Source organism: Raphanus sativus, chromosome 9 (genome assembly GCF_000801105.2).
Source record: "Raphanus sativus cultivar WK10039 chromosome 9, ASM80110v3, whole genome shotgun sequence".
Taxonomy (NCBI): Eukaryota; Viridiplantae; Streptophyta; class Magnoliopsida; order Brassicales; family Brassicaceae; genus Raphanus; species Raphanus sativus.
This window is the reverse complement of record NC_079519.1, coordinates 34,478,417-34,498,682: the sequence shown is the minus strand read 5'-3', so window position 1 is coordinate 34,498,682 and position 20,266 is coordinate 34,478,417. Positions and strand designations below refer to the sequence as shown.

General features: G+C 32.3%; 1 protein-coding gene across 1 annotated transcript; it reads left to right on the top strand.

The window, feature by feature from the left end:
* The first annotated feature begins 259 nt into the window (after window positions 1-259).
* LOC108825803 (60S ribosomal protein L9-1) lies at window positions 260-1,679 on the top strand. Its single transcript, XM_018599156.2, has 3 exons — window positions 260-702; window positions 773-895; window positions 1,432-1,679. The coding sequence occupies exons 1-3, from the start codon at window positions 328-330 to the stop codon at window positions 1,516-1,518; spliced, it is 585 nt and encodes a 194-aa protein (XP_018454658.1). The 5' UTR covers window positions 260-327; the 3' UTR covers window positions 1,519-1,679.
* The last annotated feature ends 18,587 nt before the right edge of the window (window positions 1,680-20,266 follow it).

The window sequence follows — 20,266 nt, the reverse complement described above, 5'->3', positions numbered from 1 at the left end:
GATTATGTTCTAAACCATAAGGAACAAAGAACATAATCGAGCTGAAATTTATCATTTTCCAGAGTATGGATTGATCGTTTTACATATGAGATAAATATACAAATGTCGACTGGTCGGTCATTAAGAAAAAAACAGTCAACTATTTGGATATAATTAGGACTGGGCCTTTGACCAAAAGAAAATTATAGAACTGGGCCTAATGAACTGCGTTGAACTGTACCGGGCTGGTCCCTTATAGATACTCACCGGTAAATAGACAAAACCTACTAGGTTTCTGCTTTGTAACTTCTCCGTCGCTGCAGTAGAGGGAAGAAAAGTGAGGAGACGATGAAGACGATCCTTTCTTCCGAGACGATGGACATTCCAGACGGCGTTGGCGTCAAGGTCAATGCCAAGGTGATCGAAGTGGAAGGACCAAGAGGCAAGCTCGTTCGCGACTTCAAGCATCTCAACCTCGATTTCCAGCTCATCAAGGACGCAGAGACCGGCAAAAGGAAGCTCAAGATCGACTCGTGGTTCGGTTCGCGCAAATCGAGCGCCTCCATTAGAACCGCTCTTAGCCACGTGGATAACCTCATAACCGGTGTTACGAGAGGTTTCCGGTACAAGATGAGGTTCGTGTATGCTCATTTTCCCATTAACGCTTCCATCGGGGGTGATAGCAAGTCCATCGAGATCCGTAACTTCCTTGGCGAGAAGAAGGTTTGTTTTCTTGATCTTGTTTTTTTTGTTCTTGATTTTACTGTATTGTAATTGCTTATTGGAACAACAGGTGAGGAAGGTAGAGATGTTGGATGGTGTAACCATTGTTCGGTCGGAGAAAGTTAAGGATGAGATTGTTCTTGATGGTAATGACATTGAGCTTGTCTCAAGGTCATGCGCTCTTATCAACCAGGTAATTATATACTCTCAAATTTAGTTAAGTATTTTATTGTTTTCAGCTTCTTTTTTTTTGGTTGGTAGATAAATGTATAACATTTTATATGTTAAGAGTTGTCTTGATTCATCTGTAAGGCTCGTACATTTTGTCGGTGGAATTTGGTATCTACATTTTGTGTAGACTTTTACAATGCTAACAGTGATATGATTAAGCTGTGGCCTAATTTAAATCGACAATGGTAAACGTTTTATTTTCTGTTCAGCAAGTTTTGTTTTTGAAAAAAATTTGGCTTATCCTTTTTTAAATTCCATTCGCCGCTTACCAATCATGTATGAAAGTACATAAGTTTAATTTGGTGTAGTTTGTATATTGTTTGTTTGTCTCCTTCCCATTTTTAGCCGGAACCTTGAGGTTAATACAAGAGATATCTTGATTTTGGATTACATTTTGCATAGTGAAACCATATTTGAATAACAATTGTTGTTTTTACGCATATGTATGGGCCTTTTTTTTAAATGGGAACGGGTTGTAACTTTGTATGTAATTTGCAGAAATGTCACGTGAAGAAAAAGGATATCAGGAAGTTCCTTGATGGTATCTATGCTAGCGAAAAGAGCAAGATCGTTGAAGAGGAATAGACATATTCTCGCTTTTTTTTTTTTTTTCTCGCTTTCTTTTTACATCTTTTGTATGTTTCCTATAATTTTGCGTACCAAAGTCCCTTCGGTGTTGCAGCAAAACCCAGCTATCCCTTGTTATTGTTACCTTTTGTATGAGATAATATTTACGTCGACCCAAATTTTTGCTCTTCACAAATGTCTAAACTATTAAAACAAAAGTACAATTTTAAAATAATCCTGGTTTTTCCTAAAAAAATTATAATCTCATACCTCTGGAATAATAAATATTAATTAATTATAAATCAGTTAATACATTTATAACAAAATAATTGGATTATTCACCTACCAAAAAAACTTCACGTGTACTTAGCTATACATAATCCTTCACAATAATAATAAATCGGTTGGTTTATAGATGTAGCTACTAATACCTAAAATACATTTATTGGTCATCATTTATTGAATATTTGAATAAAAGATCATTATTTTACCAAAAGATTCCTTAAAAATCGACAGTCACTTATTAAGAAAAATATTATTAGTGTATTCGGAAGAATTTATTTAAAAACAGAATAATTACACTATATTTATAGGAAGTTTAATCCGAATATCGGTTCGGTATCGATTTGATTTTTTTTTTTGGTTTTTTGATATTTTGATTTATAAAAATAGCTACCACATTAAAACATATTTACTTTGGTTTTATTTAGTTTATGTACCGTCAGTTTTTTGTTTATTCGGTTTTATACTAAAAAATAAATAAATTTATTTATCTTTTACAATAGTGATTTTACTTTATATGATTAGATATCAGACTTTATATAACATGAAGATATTTTATTTTTTAAATAGACCATTTTTTTATTTTACTATTTAAAATAATTAGTAAACCTATGAAGTTAATAATAATAATAGTTTTTTATAGAATGAAAATAATAAAATAAGTACCCCATAATACTATAAATAACTAAATATTAGCACAAATATTTTCAACAAAAGGTAAAAGATTATGTTTTAGTTAATTTGATAAAAAATATTCTAACTTAAAATAAAATATTAAATGACTAAAATCAACATTTAAAATGAACATCATCTCAATAAAAGAAATTATAGTGTAATAATTAATTATACTATATAATTTACATATGGTTATACTACTATATTCTAGTTGATCATTTTGTTCGGTTTGTTCTGTTTATATAACAAAAAATATCTATATACCATGGTTTCTTTAAAATAACATCAATTTGGTACGGGAGCGGACCCACGTTCAAAGGAACGGGGTAACATGACACTGGTATCGATTTGATTTTTTTGGTTTTTTGATATTTTGATTTATAAAAATAGTTACCACATTAAAACCATATATTTACTTTGGTTTTGTTTAGTTTATGTACCGTCAGTTTTTTTTCATTCGGTTCTTTAAAATAACATCAATTTGGTACGGGGGGGACCCACGTTCAAAGGAACGGGGTAACATGACACCGGTATCGATTTGATTTTTTGGTTTTTTGATATTTTGATTTATAAAAATAGTTACCACATTAAAACCATATTTACTTTGGTTTTGTTTAGTTTATGTACCGTCAGTTTTTTTTCATTCGGTTTTATACCAATAAATTTATTTATTTTTTACAATATTAGTGATTTTACTTTATATGATTAGATATCGAATTTTATATAACATTAATATATTTTATTTTTTAAATAGACCATTTTTCCTTTTACTATTTAAAATAATTAGTAACCCTATGATGAACATCATCTCAATAAAATAAATTATAGTGTAATAATTAATTATATTATATAATTTACATATGGTTATACTACTATATTCTAGTTGATCATTTTATTCGGTTTATTCTGTTTATATACCACAAATATCTATATACCATGGTTTCTTTAAACTAACATCAATTTGGTACGGGGGCGGACCCACGTTCAAAGGAACGGGGTCACATGACACCGGTAAAATTATAAATACTAGTTTTTACCTAGAACAACAAAGAATTCTCAGCTCATTTGGTGTAAAACCGGTTCTTTGACCCCCCCCCCCCACCCCCCCCCCCCACCCCCCCCCCCCCTAAATAAGCAGGTTTGATCACCCTTGACGCTATATGCTATTTATTTTTTCATATTTTACATTAGGTTGGCCAAAGCTCATTATTTATGACCTCAGTTAAAAGTGGGTCTGGGTCCGCCACTGATTCAGTATATATAATATTACTAAATCCAAACCACTTTTTCTATTTTGCTTCAATTTAAATTGGTTATGTTTACTTTGCAAGAAGAGTTAAATATGGTAACTACTTTTAAATTGGTTTTAAAATATTCTTTTAGAAATAATTTGTTTGAGAATATTAATTGGATGGTGTTAAATTGGTTGAGTTTTACCAGATTAAAAACCACATATATATTTAAAAATGGACTATTATCTTCTACTTGATCTTTGGAGCAACATTTCATCTTTTTAAACCTATATTCTACTTTTATCTATATATATTTCTCATCCATTTTTTCTCCACCCGCAAATCATAGAAATGATGACAAACACCAAAAATATGTATCTTCTTAAAGATGCCATTGAATCAAAGAACATAATCAATCTGCTTTTAATGAACAAAATTAAATATAAAATCATTTTACATTTAAAAATATTAAAATGTATATCAATCTTATCAAAAAATAATCCATTTATACTATATACTCCATATCTATTACACTACTAAAAGGAAGATACGGAGCTCTATGAGAGCAGCCACGTCGTTTAATTTATTCGGCCAATAGGAACATTTCATTAAAACATGTCAGATGGGCTTAAGTCTATTGATGGGCTTAAGATCGAAGAGAATTTACAACGAGTGGTGAACCGAAGCTAAAAGCTAAAGCGAAGGGGCTACCTGCGTCGAAGCGTAGTCAGCGCAATGGAGCCTCCTGGACATCGTAACCGCCGCCTCCTTCGGCATTGTCCTTCTCTTCTTCATCCTCCTCTTCACTCCTCTCGGCGATTCCGTGGCCGCCTCTGGTCGCCAAACGCCGCTCCTCTCCACCGCGACAGATCCGAGGCAACGGCAGCGTCTGGTGAATCTGGTTGAGTCTGGTATTTGCAGCCGATCGAGTATTGTCCCACGGATGACTCTTCCTCTTTCTGTATAAGCCGAAGAAGCTATCACGGTTAGGTCCAGATTCAACCTCATCCTTTTGAAAAGCTAGAAAAGGTTATGACCTTCATTGTTTCAAACTACAGTTTTCTCTGTAATTTTTTTTATCTATATAGAGTTCTCATAGATTTAATGTAATTTGAAGATTGATTTCAGATTTTCCCTTTTTGATAAACTCTAATAATCAAAAGCATGGTTTTTTATTCAGATGAATTGAGACAGGGAAGATTATAAACACTAATGAGGACAATGGAAAAACATGTCTGTAAATATATATGTATTTTTCCAAATAAGTACAAAGTATAATCTCTTTTCTATTAACAAGAATGCTAAGGTTTCTATTCTCATATGAATCAGCTTATATATGGGAAGCTTCTTCACGACATCTCTAAAGGCTATGTCATGTTTCTAGACTATGTTTTAGCTACAGGTAGCGATCTTTTTATCTTGCATGTTCGGTACTTCAGTTTTAGTTCTTTTTGAGGTTTTTACTACTCTAAACCATATTTACACAATTGTTCTAGCTTCTTGAAGGTAAATCCTCGAGGAGGAGCGCAAGAGAGAAGGTATCTTCTCTCTTGCGCTCTTTTAAACTTGAGTAAGTGTTTGTATCAGTCATCTCATTATAGGATCATGATCACTTATTAGGGTCAAAGACATATCTAAGCATGACTTTATGTTTTATTTGGAGAGACCAAGGTGAAAGAGCAAAGGCTTTGAGAATGAGGCCTGAGAGAAAGACAGGAGCGCTGCAGCAGGAGACTCCGCCAAGCTCCGTCACGAGGATATGGTCCTACAAAAACAGAAATACGTTAAGGTCATAGTTAGTGCCTTAGTGGTATTGGTTTCGTTCTCCTCGCTTCTTAAACCTGCAGTTTCTATGTAGGTTTGAATACTGCATCAACTTATTTCTTTGATTCTGCTCTTTTAATTTCACTGTATTTCAGACAATAGCTTTGGTGATAGAGTGAAAGCTGGCAGACGACAGTAATTTCTTATTTTTTCCAAATGTGTATCTTCTTCTTTTATTAATTTCTTCCCAAACTAATTCATATCCTCTACCTTATTCAATAAGTAAAATTATTGAATTTCTTCAAAAAGACCAATGCTGTGACTTAAGCTCTATTAATGGGTTTGCTGTTTTGATTCAGGATGATATTCCCCGCGTTGCTGATTTTCTGCACGGTTAAAAAGTGCTAGGAAATTTCTCTGCTCCTCTTCCGAGTAGAACAAATGTGAAAAAGTGCAGCTGAGTTTCTGTTGAGAGGATCTCTGAGTATCCGAGTGAAGTCACCATTTTAGCCATCAGACCTCTAACATAATCGTTAATCTTAAAGCACAATTTCAGTGGGTCATCATGGCAATTTGAGTACTTGGTAGAGCTTTCTTTGCATTAAGGAATGACAATCTCACAGCCGAAGCGAATGCACAACACCCTCTGAACCTCTTCTTGAATCTTATATTAATTAAAAGAAAATGCTGATTTCATATTGCGTAGGTTTTCTCCCCATGTATGCAGAAATATGGTGACCCGGAATCAGCTATGTTGTGTTCACGTCGGGAGCGGAGATCACTGTTGTGTGGATAATCATCACTTCCCAACCTAAACTAACATGTGTAGAAAACTTCCTCCTACTCTATCTCTTTAAACATTTTTGATAAGCAAATCTCTTTTACTGTTTCCGATGATGACCTCTTAGCAACATTGTTAGGTGACATGTGCAAATTGTAAAGAGATTGCCACGCCAAATCTGATGGTGTTCATGGTAAAGCAAAAAAAAAAAACTGATCTGAACATGGTTATGAAGTTCCAAGTTTTTATTCTTTTTTTTTTTGTTGTTGCATGTTTGTGAAGTGAGTTTGAAAAGAAGCAAGTATGTTTGGTGGGTTTTGTTCAAATTGAGAGTACAGGTGGTGAAACTGAGTGTTTTACGTTTGTTATATGAGAAATGAGACTACTGTTTTGGATTTAGTGGGAGATGAAGTGTGTGGTACTAATGAGGAGAATGTAGTATGCACCTTTTATGAGCCTGCTATTTTAACAGTGTGAACAATGTGTGTATTCATTATTTGATTTAAGCCTTTAACGTCATTTACACGTTCTCTGTAGAAGTAACAATTATTCGTTCTCTAATTGAAACTCTTTTAAAACTTTGATTAGAGGACTATACTTCTGTTTGCTGACAATAGAGTTTATATGGCTTAATAAAGCCATAGTTTATCCGTGAGAGACATCATCAAATATAGTTTCACACTCACTTCTATATCAACACAAACCAGTTGCTCAGGGATTTACGTGGGAGTCACATCATGAGTGATCTTCATATTGTCAACTGTTTACTCTCACATAGAAATCTAGAAGACAAAATTACATCTAAATGGGTATATTACCCTTGGTTCTATATGTAAGCACTTCATAAATATCATTGTAAGATACTTAATCAAAGATAGTGAATATATATAATCCAGTTTCCACTCTTAATTTCTATGTGAATTACACACTATTGGTCCGAGTTTGACCTATGGTTGACATGTCTATCATATTGCTATGTTAATTGCTACATGTTTCTTTTTCTTTTATGTATTTTAAGAACCAAAACATAGGAGAGACTTGCGCTCCATCCATTTAAGCGTTCTCCGGATGTAGTGACGCAGACTACTTCCATTACCACTGAGCCTGGTGTTTATGTCGAGGTCACCATTGTTGAGTCTCAGTGCATGTGGTTTAGTTTACAAATTGTCTCCAAATTACAGTTACTTATTTTTTTTTTTTTGCGGTTCAGAATTCGTCTTAGCTTCTTATTAGTGGATCTAAAAGCTATAGACAAAATATGTAAAAATGAAATATTTATCAGAAAGTTCAAAATTATGGCTGGAAGATTGACTAAAGAAAATAAAATAATAAAACCCCAAGCATTTACAGATAGCGTAAAAGCAGGTTTCAGTTGAACTTAAAGTTGATGATATAAAATAAATAACACAATACTCTCTCTGTTTTATATTAAGTATTGTTGTACAGAAATACTTCATTATAAAATAAATGTTGTTTCAGAATTTCGATACAAAATTTACGAGTCAGTTTATATTTTTATTAGTTGAAATGTGATCATATGTGTTGGTAAAGATGTTCTTATATACAAAATTATTTTTTTTCCTGTGTACACAATTTTAAAATGACACTTGAAAATAAAACGGACGGAATAATAACTAAACTAATATTTTCATTGAATGATATTAGCTACAGAATATTCATTTTAGAAGAGTAGTTTCGTGTAATTCCTAATCAAAATAATTTCTTTAATTTTTATTTACAAATTATTTTTTATAAGAAAATAGATATGAAAGATGAACTAAAAACATGGTAACATAATTACACATTTTTAGTACATTTAATATCATGTATTTCATATCTTATTGTTATTATGATGTCTCAAAGGTTATTCTTCTTACCAAAAAAAATGGGTAGATGACCATTACTAACTATCCCAAACTCAATAAGTTAAATATGAATTAAAAATCAATACTAAAGTTAATTTATTTTAATATATTATTATTTAAATAACAACAAAAATTTATTTGATGAACATAACTTAAATGTAGGTTTTAAATATACACGCATAATTCAAAAATCTATAAAATAATAAGACAGTAAAAAAAATATGATAAAAAACAACGGATACATTACAATATTTTTTTTATAAATTCATGTTAAAGAAAATAAATTATTTAATCATAAATATGAACATACAATTCTCAAATAACAAAGATGTTGATGCCAAAGGTTTTATGTCAAAATGTTCAAAAAAGGTTTTAAGTCATGCATTGAACATTTATTTCATTCACATAGCTTCAATTATAAATAAAACATTTATTATTCAGTCAATAGTAAGTTAAATTATTTATTTTAAAGTTTACAAATTATCATTGTTACCTAATAAAAAATATGATAAATTTTAAACTTATTTTTTTAAAACATAATTATTGTGAAACAGAGTAAATTTTGATGGGTAAAGAGAAAAAAGAAAAACTAAAAAAAAAATTAAAATTTTTAGTTAATATAAAAATAAATTCAAAAATTATACTTACAAAAATACAAACCGCGCGTAGAGCGGTTCAAAAATCTAGTGTATATAAAAGTTGAGGTTTTAACATCGTGAAAACATACTAAAAATAATAATAACTTATTTTATTTATCATTTTTGGTTTAAAACTTTTACCAATAATGTTCACCTTTCATATTTTTACATTTTATTCAATGTATAAATTTTTAAAACAAGTGTATTAGTTAAAACATTAATAATTTGAAAATAAATAATTTATATATAATTTGTTCTCAAAATTAGTTATTAATACAATGTAATTTCAAAATTTCAAACTTAATATTTTTCTAAATGAATAACATATATTTCTATACAAAAGTACATAGTCCATTTATATTATATATAAAAATTATTTCAAAACTCAGAATACTAGGGTATAAGTATAATATAAAATTAACATTAAAAAAAATACTTATTGTGTTACTATCATTTCTCTTTCCTCAAAAGTACATTCAATAAAAAAATTAATAATGTCTAAAATAGTACTCATATGATAAGAAGCAAAACAACATTCAAGACAATATGAGATATAATTTATTGTTTAAGACAATAATTAAATTAATTGGATGAAATCCGCTATTAAATTATTGTGTTTAAAATACATATTAAACAAATATTTAATATTGGTAATTTTCTGAGAAACATATATTAGATTATATTAATAGAAATTAAACAATAAAAAAACTAAATAGAAAACCTGTGCGGACATACGGGTCAAAATCTAGTTATAGATATTAAAATTGAAGTATAAAAATAAACTAAACTTTAAACTTAAAGAATCAATCATTATGATTAAAGCCATCAGAAGCTAACTAATCTTAATTTTTAGCATTGATTATCATTTCCTTGTGTATATTTCATATATCCTAACAAAATTTTCCTTAAAAATATACATCAAATTTGACCCCAAAAAAAACTGCACCGTATAGCACAAAATAAAATTATAATTAACTCTCTGAAGAGTTGACCTACCTCTCACCTATATTTTTTTTTCCCAAATTGAATTTATTAAAGAAAGGGTACAAGCCCAAACGGCCCAAGTCCGTAAACCACAAGTACCATACAAAAAGCCCATAGGCATAACGGGCTACAACAGAAAAAGACTAAAGCCCAAAAGAAACTAAACCGGCCAAAGGTCCAAACCAAACTCAGCCGACACTGCTTGTCGACGCGTCGAGGAGATTGGACGCGTGTGAAGATCTGAACCATTAGGACGACACGCGTCACTTCGCATCTCAACTCGACCGCCACAGCCAAGCACCGCCACCGGAGCAAACCACCCCACCGATGTCGTTCCGTCGGAGCTCAGAGTACCACAGAGCCTCCGTCGAAAACCTTACCAAACTTCATCGCTTCATCTTCTTCCGGAAAGCTTCTTCGACCACACGAGAGCTTCATCCGAAGAAGATAGCCGAGAAACACTTGAGCGCATGAATCGATAACCATCGCACCGCTTTCACCAAATCCAAACTAGTAACCAAACCCCCAACAGAATACGGGTGCCAAGCCGACAAAGTAGAGCTTTATGAGCCTCTACCCTTCGGAACCTTAACAGACGAAATCAGAGCATAGAAAACCTCCCCTTCCCAAGAACTCGAACCGGCGTCGGTGAAGCTAACTTAGCCTCCACCTCCCGGAGAAGAGCTGGCGTCGATGGATCTGTGTTAGCTTCCATCTCCCAGAATCAGACCTTCATCATGCAAGCCAAACGTCTCAAGCCCTGGATCTTCACACGAACGCGTTTTCTCTCCAGGCGAGAAACCATCGTGAAGGATGGCATCCGTCCAGAGTTCGGACAAGGCAGATCGGTGAGCAAACGGCGAAGAGAAAACACCAGAGAACCTTTAAACAAAAAGAAGAAAAGGTTTCGGCGACGGCACGGACGCTCACGCGCCGGCCGTACGCCGGAAAGAAACTCAGATCTCCTTTCTCTCTCCTCTGCTATAAATTAGTATATTTGTACCTCTCACCTATATATCATGTACTTTATCTAATATTGCTGTTTTACTCTTTCATACCACCTATTCAACCTGCAAAAGAAAATAAAAATATATTATGAATTAATTATCGTGAAAAGTAACGAACAAATAAACATTATTTTCTTCTTTCTTTACTCTTTCATACCACCTATTCAACCTGCAAAAGAAAATAAAAATATATTATGAATTAATTATCGTAAAAAGTAACGAACAAATAAACAGTATTTTCTTCTTTCTCTTCTTTCTTTTGTATCTTGATTTCTTGTTGATAGGTACCACGCATAAATTGTTGGTTACTCCACCTTAACTACCTATATCTATACAACCAGCACCACCATCATTTTCTCTTCATATCTCACCACTGTCTATTCTTCTATTCCATCTACTGTACCAACAGAAACATGCTTCCTCCAGAAGCAGATCTAGAAAAACTATTTGTATGGGGGCACAAATAAATAATAACTGAAATAAATAATATACCCAAAATACAAATAAATCAGAAAAAAGTTATAGCTATACATTTTATTCGGAAATAAAACTCAAACTTGTTTTTTTTTTTGAATTCTGAAAGAGTAACAATTAATCAATAAATAATTGAATTTGTTTATATATATTTACGCAATTTAACAATAATAAATGATATTTGACAAAAATGATATATTTAGATAATGATAAAATAAATTTTCTATAAAATCAGATCCTAAAATAATTATAAAAAAGATAAATCATGGAAGAAGTAGACAAAAGAAAAAAGAGATTTTTTTTTTTTTTTTGTAAACTAGAAAAAAGAGATATTGTTAGAGAAAAAATGATAATAAGAAAGAAACATGGGAAATACGAGACTTGTGAGTGGGAAAGTTGAAGACTTCAAGGGCTATCAATTCAACCAGTAACCAAATAACCCAAGGACCATTATTAGACTAAATATTTCAAAAATTCCTATAATCAGTATGGGGCATATGCCCCACCCTTTAGTCCACCCCTGACTTCCTCCATTGCATGTTACATGTACCATTTTTACCTCTACGGCCATATACACTTCTCTTTTGTCTTCATGAGATACCAAAAATTGACCGGAGAAGATGAACAACTTATCATGTTCTATTCTATTATATGTATATAGAATAAAAATATAAAACAATATGTATTATGTCTATGTATTATGCCTGTTACATTCCTATTATGTATGTGCTATGTTCTGTTATTATACTATTTTATCATATTACATTTCATTTGTTAATTACTAAAAGTGTTTTACTTTTTTTGGAAGTATAGTTTCTAATTTTTAACCATCGTTATATGTTTTGAACCTATAAAAATTATACTTTCATATACTATGGTTTTGTATCAAATACTTTTTTATGCGGTTAAATGATCAGATAAAATGAACATTTTTTTTATTTTCTACTATTCTATTTATCATAGTGTTAGAAGGAATGATATTCGGGATTTTCGTATGTTCATCTTTTTCTGCAGAGTTATCTTCATCTTTATATACTATTTATAGTGGAACTATACTGTTTTGTAATTAAAAACAAAATATTATAATTTCTATGTTTTGATTTTATTTAAAATATTGTAAGTATATTATCTAGGGTTTAGTGACTAGGGTTTAGGGTTTAAAGTTTAGGATTTAGGAGTTAAGGTAGTGTTTATTATTTAGGGATTGTGGATGTGGTTTAAGTTCCATACTACTCGGAGATATGTAATATAACGCTCTTGTCCTATCATCTGCAATCCCACAGAAGTTTAGACCATTACTATATTAACACTAATTATTATATTTTATTAGGCTAACCAGTCCATTGTGTTATTCTATCAAGAAATCCAACATATATATACATTTTGAAAAGGAACAGTTATTAGCATAAAAATTATATACTATTACATGTTCGAATCGGCTCCGCATTAACTCTTTTATGTATTCACCTTCTTTTTACAGATATGGAGCAATAGTATAATGTAAATGGAATCTATATTGAAAACATCATTAATTTCTATCCACATATTTTACTGTTTACAATGAGCAATTATTCGGTAAATAATTTGTTTCATGTTATCTTTGTTATCTAATATGATCATAAATAGTCCATAGACTCTCCTGTCTATACCCAATAAAACAACATATTATCTGTTTTCTTTCATTAACGGCAACTTGCACAAAGATGGAGTAGAATCAGACTAATGTTTGGCTAAATGTTAGAAAGCGAACTGTGTCAAAATCAGTGTTGTATACCTAATTTCATTTGCAGTTTTGGTTATACAAATACTCCTTTAATTTTGTAAGTTGTCAGCATTAATTATTTATTTCAAATGATAACATGGGTGATTGGTTGAGATTTATCTCCTTTCTTTAGCTTTATCTATTTTTTAAATCATTAAACTTTATTAATCATGATTTACTTTTATTTTTAAAAGTTAAAACCTACATCAATTTTCTATTAATTTGACCAATGATGTTTTATCTATATGTTTAAAGCTACAACAACAAAATTAAGGAAAACTTTTTACTTATGTATTTTAAGCAAGAAAACCTACATCTTTCTTTTATAAATTGTACAATCTGTAAAATGAAAAAATATATATTTATAATTTCAAATAAATTAGATAATAATAAAAAAATCTATAATTATTTTAGTTTAGTTTTGAGTGTTTTAATTTATTGAAATCTTTTAAATAACATAAATATTATTTACATATCACATTTTAAATAACAGTTAACTTTGATAATTTATAAAAATTATTAATATAAATTATTTAAAGAAATAATTCTTTTATATACACATTAAATATTTACATATTTATTTTAAAATATTTATAGTCTATATCTTACATCTACAACAAATTAACTACAGCAAAGTCTCTGCAAAAATATTTACGGTAACAACTTTACTTCTATAACCAACTTACCTACATCTTACTTTTACAGCTAAATTTTTACACCCACAGTCCAATTATCACCAATATATCTTAACAGAAATGGTTGTTTCAAATGAAAATCTATTTTTAATAAAAATCTTTCTTTAAATAAAATTAATAGTTTTATCCATAACAAAATGTATATATAAATTAGTACAAATAATAAAATTTAAATTGTTATAAAATCATTTTTATGTTTTCATAAATATTAAAACATATCAACTTTTCCTGTCTAAAAATAAGTAGTCCATTTATTTATATATAATAACTATTTCAAAATTTTAAATATTAATGTACATGAATAGTATAAAATTGACATAAAACAAATAAAATTTCAAATTATTAGTTAATTATTTTATTACTAATAATTTTATATGCGCTAAAATACATTCAATGCTAAAAAATATTCAATATAATATAAAATAGTAAATTATATAATAAAAAATAAAACAACATCCAATATAAATGACAATTCAACATTAATATAAAGATATTTACGTACAATAAATATTTAAGAGTTAAAACAGAGAATCGTACGAATGTACGGATCAAAATCTAGTTCTCTTTAAATTACATGACTAAACCTCTAAAGTTGGCTTTTAAATTCAGAAGATTGTTTTGTAGGAGTAACCAAAAACAGGATAGTTTCGCAACACAATGACTTTTGCAGCAATTGTACAACATGATGTTTGTGATCGTTACAGGCTTACATCTAACTGAATACTTCAAAATTTTGCGCTATACGTTAACTGTAAATTGTTTGATTAACATACAATACTATCACGCAACACATTGACTTTTGCAGCAATTATACAACATGATGTTTGTGATCGTTACATGTAGCTTACATCTATCTGAATACTTCAAATATTTGCTATACGTTATCTGTAATTTGTTTGATTAATGTTGATGTGGAGTATATACTCTGATGCAAATAATAAAAATACAAAATACGTCTGAATGCAAGGCCTCAACTTCTTTTAGAGGGAACCTTGTTACTTGGATTAGTTTGACTTTACCATTTTTTGGCTCTAATCCATAAATTTGACCGCTGACATAACTTGCAAAATATCCAATTTGTATATATATTAAACGCATTTCGCTTTTTATTCCTTTGTGGTCTTGTTTTTTTTTTGATAAAGGTCCTTTGTGGTCTTGTTATTTACCTAATTGTTCTCTTTATTTATTTAGTAAAAAACTAGCTGACTTTTGTAGAAAATGATGTTTTATTAATATAATACTATCACGGTATACAATAGAAAACAAATAAGGTGGACCTATCCATTTTAGATATATATAAAACACATTTCGCTTTTTATTTCTTTGTGGTCCTTTTTTTTCAAATCAAAGTGGTCTCTTTTTTTATTGAATAAAATAGCTGACTTTTATAGAAAATGATGTTTTTACTAATATAATACGAATAAGGTAGACTTTAATACGGAGATACGTGATAGGTTTTACAATAACTTTTTTTTTTCGGGTGAAAGGTTATACAATAGAGTGGTAAGGAAAAGAAAAGAAAATGTAACATGATTCTCATGAAATTATCTTTTAACGAATGTCAACTCGTTCTTTGAGAATTAAAATCGATTACGATTTGGTAGAAAAAGCTCGCGCACACACAATCAGACTGCCTTTTAGGCTTTTACAGTATAATTAAAATGGTCAAAACATTTTTTTTTAATTATACATGAATATCTTCGCTCTACATAAATAGTTAAGGAATAGTCATGTGTTATCAGGTATCAGTCTCCTGTCATGGCCTTGGTAATGTTAAAATATTAATTTCTTAGTTGCCGGAACTCGAATCCTGGTGGTTTCACCGTATTGGACTTGTCTCTAGATTAATTACCACCAGACTATAAATCCTAATTTAAAAATACGTTTTTTCTTATATATAATCGATTAACAACCGGATACATCTTTTCAAAAAAAACAACCGGAGACCCAATCTTCTTTTTTGGTTTGAGAAAAAGTGAATCTGATCAACGAGTCACTTGCCTTCACCCCGGCATGAATCAATAAAGGAATCATCCATCTTTAAGTAACACTAGAGAGTATAACAAAGGATCTTCAAATAACCAAAATATAGGGTAACTACAACCGACTCCAGTTCTATGAGAGCAGTGAGAACCATGATGGAAAGAAATAAAAGAGAGTTTTTGTAGAGAGAAAGCAGAAGTTACTTGTAAAGAGCGATTATAAAATTAATTTAAAACAATTATTCTTTTCTTTTATAAGAATTATTCAATTAATGACAAGTAAATTGAAATCATTAAAATGACTTTTCTTTTAATATATAATTAGATTATAATGCTTTATATTGAATATTATAGTTTATATTTAAATTAAAATATATTTTTTAGTTTCCATACATTATTTAAAATATATATATAATTTATGAATACATGGTTGATTAGAATAACTGATAAAATATTATGTATGCTTTCTACAAATTCTGCAATTAGTTAATATAAATTATTATTGAGTTGTTTGGCAACTAACATTAATTGGTCTAAATTTTTTTTTAAGAAAAAATTAGAATAGATAAATTTTAAAATCGTTAACCAATCAAATTGTAATCTTTTTCTAAACTTTTAACTATTTTAATTGACTTCTTTTTATTAACATATACAGGACAATAAGAAGACAAATGAGGGGGGGGGGGGAATAAATTCAAAATATATAGGATCCTGTCCAATCTTTCTATGGTATTTTAGTTCCCTGATATCTTTCCAGAAGATATTCCGGCTGGTTTACCACCAATAAGAGGGATAGAACACCAGATTGATCTAGTGCCAGGAGCTCCATTGCCAAACCGACCAGCATATAGAGTCAATCCGGAGGAAGCCAAAGAATTGGAGAGACAAGTACAAGACTTGATGGACAAGGGATACATAAGAGAAAGTCTAAGTCCTTGTGCAGTTCCAGTACTTCTAGTACCAAAGAAAGATGGGACTTGGAGGATGTGTGTTGATTGCCGAGCCATAAACAACATCACCATCAAGTATAGACATCCAATCCCACGGCTAGATGATATGCTAGATGAACTCAGTGGTGCCACTATCTTCTCAAAGATAGATTTGAAGAGTGGTTATCACCAGGTAAGAATGAAAGAAGGAGATGAGTGGAAGACTGCTTTCAAGACCAAGAGAGGTCTTTATGAATGGCTAGTCATGCCATTTGGTCTCACCAATGCTCCAAGCACTTTCATGCGCCTCATGAACCATGTTCTAAGGGAGTACATCTGTAAGTTTGTAGTTGTATACTTTGATGATATCTTAGTCTATAGCAACAGCTTAGAAGATCATCTTATTCATCTTGAGAAGGTTTTGGAAACCTTGCGCCAAGAGCATCTTTATGCTAATCTCAAGAAGTGTACCTTTTGCACTGATCAACTAGTTTTCCTAGGCTTTGTTGTTAGTTCACAGGGTCTAAAGGTAGATGAAGAGAAGATCAAGGCAGTGCAAGAATGGCCCACGCCAACTACAATAGGTCATGTGAGGAGTTTCCATGGACTAGCAAGCTTTTATAGAAGATTTGTCCGAGACTTCAGCACCATAGCAGCCCCATTAACTTCAGTAATCAAGAAAGATGTAGCTTTCAAATGGGGAAGTGAACAGGATGAGGCTTTTCAAAACCTCAAAGATAGTTTAACTAATGCTCCTGTTTTAGTTTTACCTGATTTTAACAAAACTTTTGAGATTGAATGTGATGCATCAGGGACAGGTATTGGAGCAGTGTTGACTCAAGGAGGAAAGCCAGTAGCATTCTTCAGTGAGAAGTTGCATGGAGCTACACTCAACTATCCTACCTATGATAAAGAGCTATATGCGCTAGTGAGGTCATTGGAGACTTGGCAGCATTATCTACTCTCTAAGGAGTTTGTGATCCACACTGACCACGAGACACTCAAGTATTTGAGAGGACAAACTACCTTGAAGAAGAGGCACGCAAGGTGGCTAGAGTTTGTGGAATCTTTTCCCTACATCATCAAGTACAAGAAGGTTAAGGAGAACTTAGAGAAGCAAAATGAGCAGAATAAGAAGCAAGGTGACAAGGGAAGAAAGGAGGTTTCATTTGAACCAGGAGATTGGGTTTGGTTACATATGAGGTCCGAGAGGTTTCCAAAGCAGAGGAAGTCCAAGCTCGCACCAAGAGGAGATGGCCCATTCAAAGTCTTGAAGAAGATCAATGACAATGCCTATCAATTGGAGCTGCCGGTTGAGTTTAATGTTTCTTCTACTTTCAATGTGTCAGATTTATCTTACTTTCATGCAGATGAAACTGTTCTGAGGTCAGAACCTTCTCAAGAGGGAGAGAATGATGAGGACATAGAACCAGACATCAACATCCCCACACTTAGACAAGCTCCAAGGACAAGATCAGGAACTAGAGGTGTTGCTGCCAGCTTTAACAAGGCCATAGAAGTTCTTCTCATCAAGAGCAACATCAACACCAAGCTAGAAGCCATCACAAACCGCATGGACCAGTTCACTATAACCGAAGACAAAGCAAATAAAGAAGAAGCTTATGTTATACAAGTTGGTCCAAGAGGAGATGATAACATATGGTCCATTCTTCCTTGCAAGGAAATGGTTTCCTTATTTACCATCTCCCCTAAGTGATACGGTGAGTTTTGAAGAAGGAAGAGCAAAGCCTCAAACGACAACACTTTGAACTAGATCAAGTTTGGCTCCTCTCCAACGGCTACTTCTTTCAAACCCACTCCGCATCAAAGGTAAGTATGGTAAGTTCATTTACATTTTATTTATATCCTATGGTTTTTCATGCAGGGTCTTGTTTGCATTTTATTTCATTTCTTTGAGTCAGGCATTGTTTAGCCTATGCTTTCTTAGGTCCAAGTATCGAGTCTTTGTATTGCTTTGTTTCAAGACCCCTAGAAGGGCACAACTGCATTGGCGAGTATATAAGCCCCTATAAGCAGTCATGTATCATTTTTAACCTTTATGAAATATATGAGTCAGTTTGCCCCTAGCAACTAAACCTAAGTCTTTGAGAGTTTGTGAGAAGCAGCCTCCAAGCAAATCGTGATTTATCAAACTCCTCTCCATAGAGTTTGTGGTTTCACCTCGATCCATCCCTTTGATTGTGAGATTCAATCAGCCTTCACTCCATCTATCCATCTCTATATCATTGTTGAGTTGTTTATACGAACAAGCAACAAAGATCCATCCTTCATCCTCACGCCATCTCTCATCCCTTGAAGTATCAAGTTGGTTATTCGACCAAGTGGTGCTTTCCAACCTCCATTGGTGTCTTTGCGAGTCTCAATACAACCGGATCCATCCCTCAAACTATCCTCTACATCAGATCCTTTCATCTCACTCTACTCCACCATCAACCGGTTCATTGAACCTCACCACTACCCAGCCAGCTTGAGCATGAGGACATAGAACCAGACATCAACATCCCCACACTTAGACAAGCTCCAAGGACAAGATCAGGAACTAGAGGTGTTGCTGCCAGCTTTAACAAGGCCATAGAAGTTCTTCTCATCAAGAGCAACATCAACACCAAGCTAGAAGCCATCACAAACCGCATGGACCAGTTCACTATAACCGAAGACAAAGCAAATAAAGAAGAAGCTTATGTTATACAAGTTGGTCCAAGAGGAGATGATAACATATGGTCCATTCTTCCTTGCAAGGAAATGGTTTCCTTATTTACCATCTCCCCTAAGTGATACGGTGAGTTTTGAAGAAGGAAGAGCAAAGCCTCAAACGACAACACTTTGAACTAGATCAAGTTTGGCTCCTCTCCAACGGCTACTTCTTTCAAACCCACTCCGCATCAAAGGTAAGTATGGTAAGTTCATTTACATTTTATTTATATCCTATGGTTTTTCATGCAGGGTCTTGTTTGCATTTTATTTCATTTCTTTGAGTCAGGCATTGTTTAGCCTATGCTTTCTTAGGTCCAAGTATCGAGTCTTTGTATTGCTTTGTTTCAAGACCCCTAGAAGGGCACAACTGCATTGGCGAGTATATAAGCCCCTATAAGCAGTCATGTATCATTTTTAACCTTTATGAAATATATGAGTCAGTTTGCCCCTAGCAACTAAACCTAAGTCTTTGAGAGTTTGTGAGAAGCAGCCTCCAAGCAAATCGTGATTTATCAAACTCCTCTCCATAGAGTTTGTGGTTTCACCTCGATCCATCCCTTTGATTGTGAGATTCAATCAGCCTTCACTCCATCTATCCATCTCTATATCATTGTTGAGTTGTTTATACGAACAAGCAACAAAGATCCATCCTTCATCCTCACGCCATCTCTCATCCCTTGAAGTATCAAGTTGGTTATTCGACCAAGTGGTGCTTTCCAACCTCCATTGGTGTCTTTGCGAGTCTCAATACAACCGGATCCATCCCTCAAACTATCCTCTACATCAGATCCTTTCATCTCACTCTACTCCACCATCAACCGGTTCATTGAACCTCACCACTACCCAGCCAGCTTGAGCAAGGCCCTCTTTGTGCCTATATCATTTTGGTATCAGAGCTAAACGCTCCACATCAGGTTGTCTCTTTTCTTATTAGATAGATCGTTTAGTTTTATAAAAGGAAAACCCATAAAAATTGTTCTT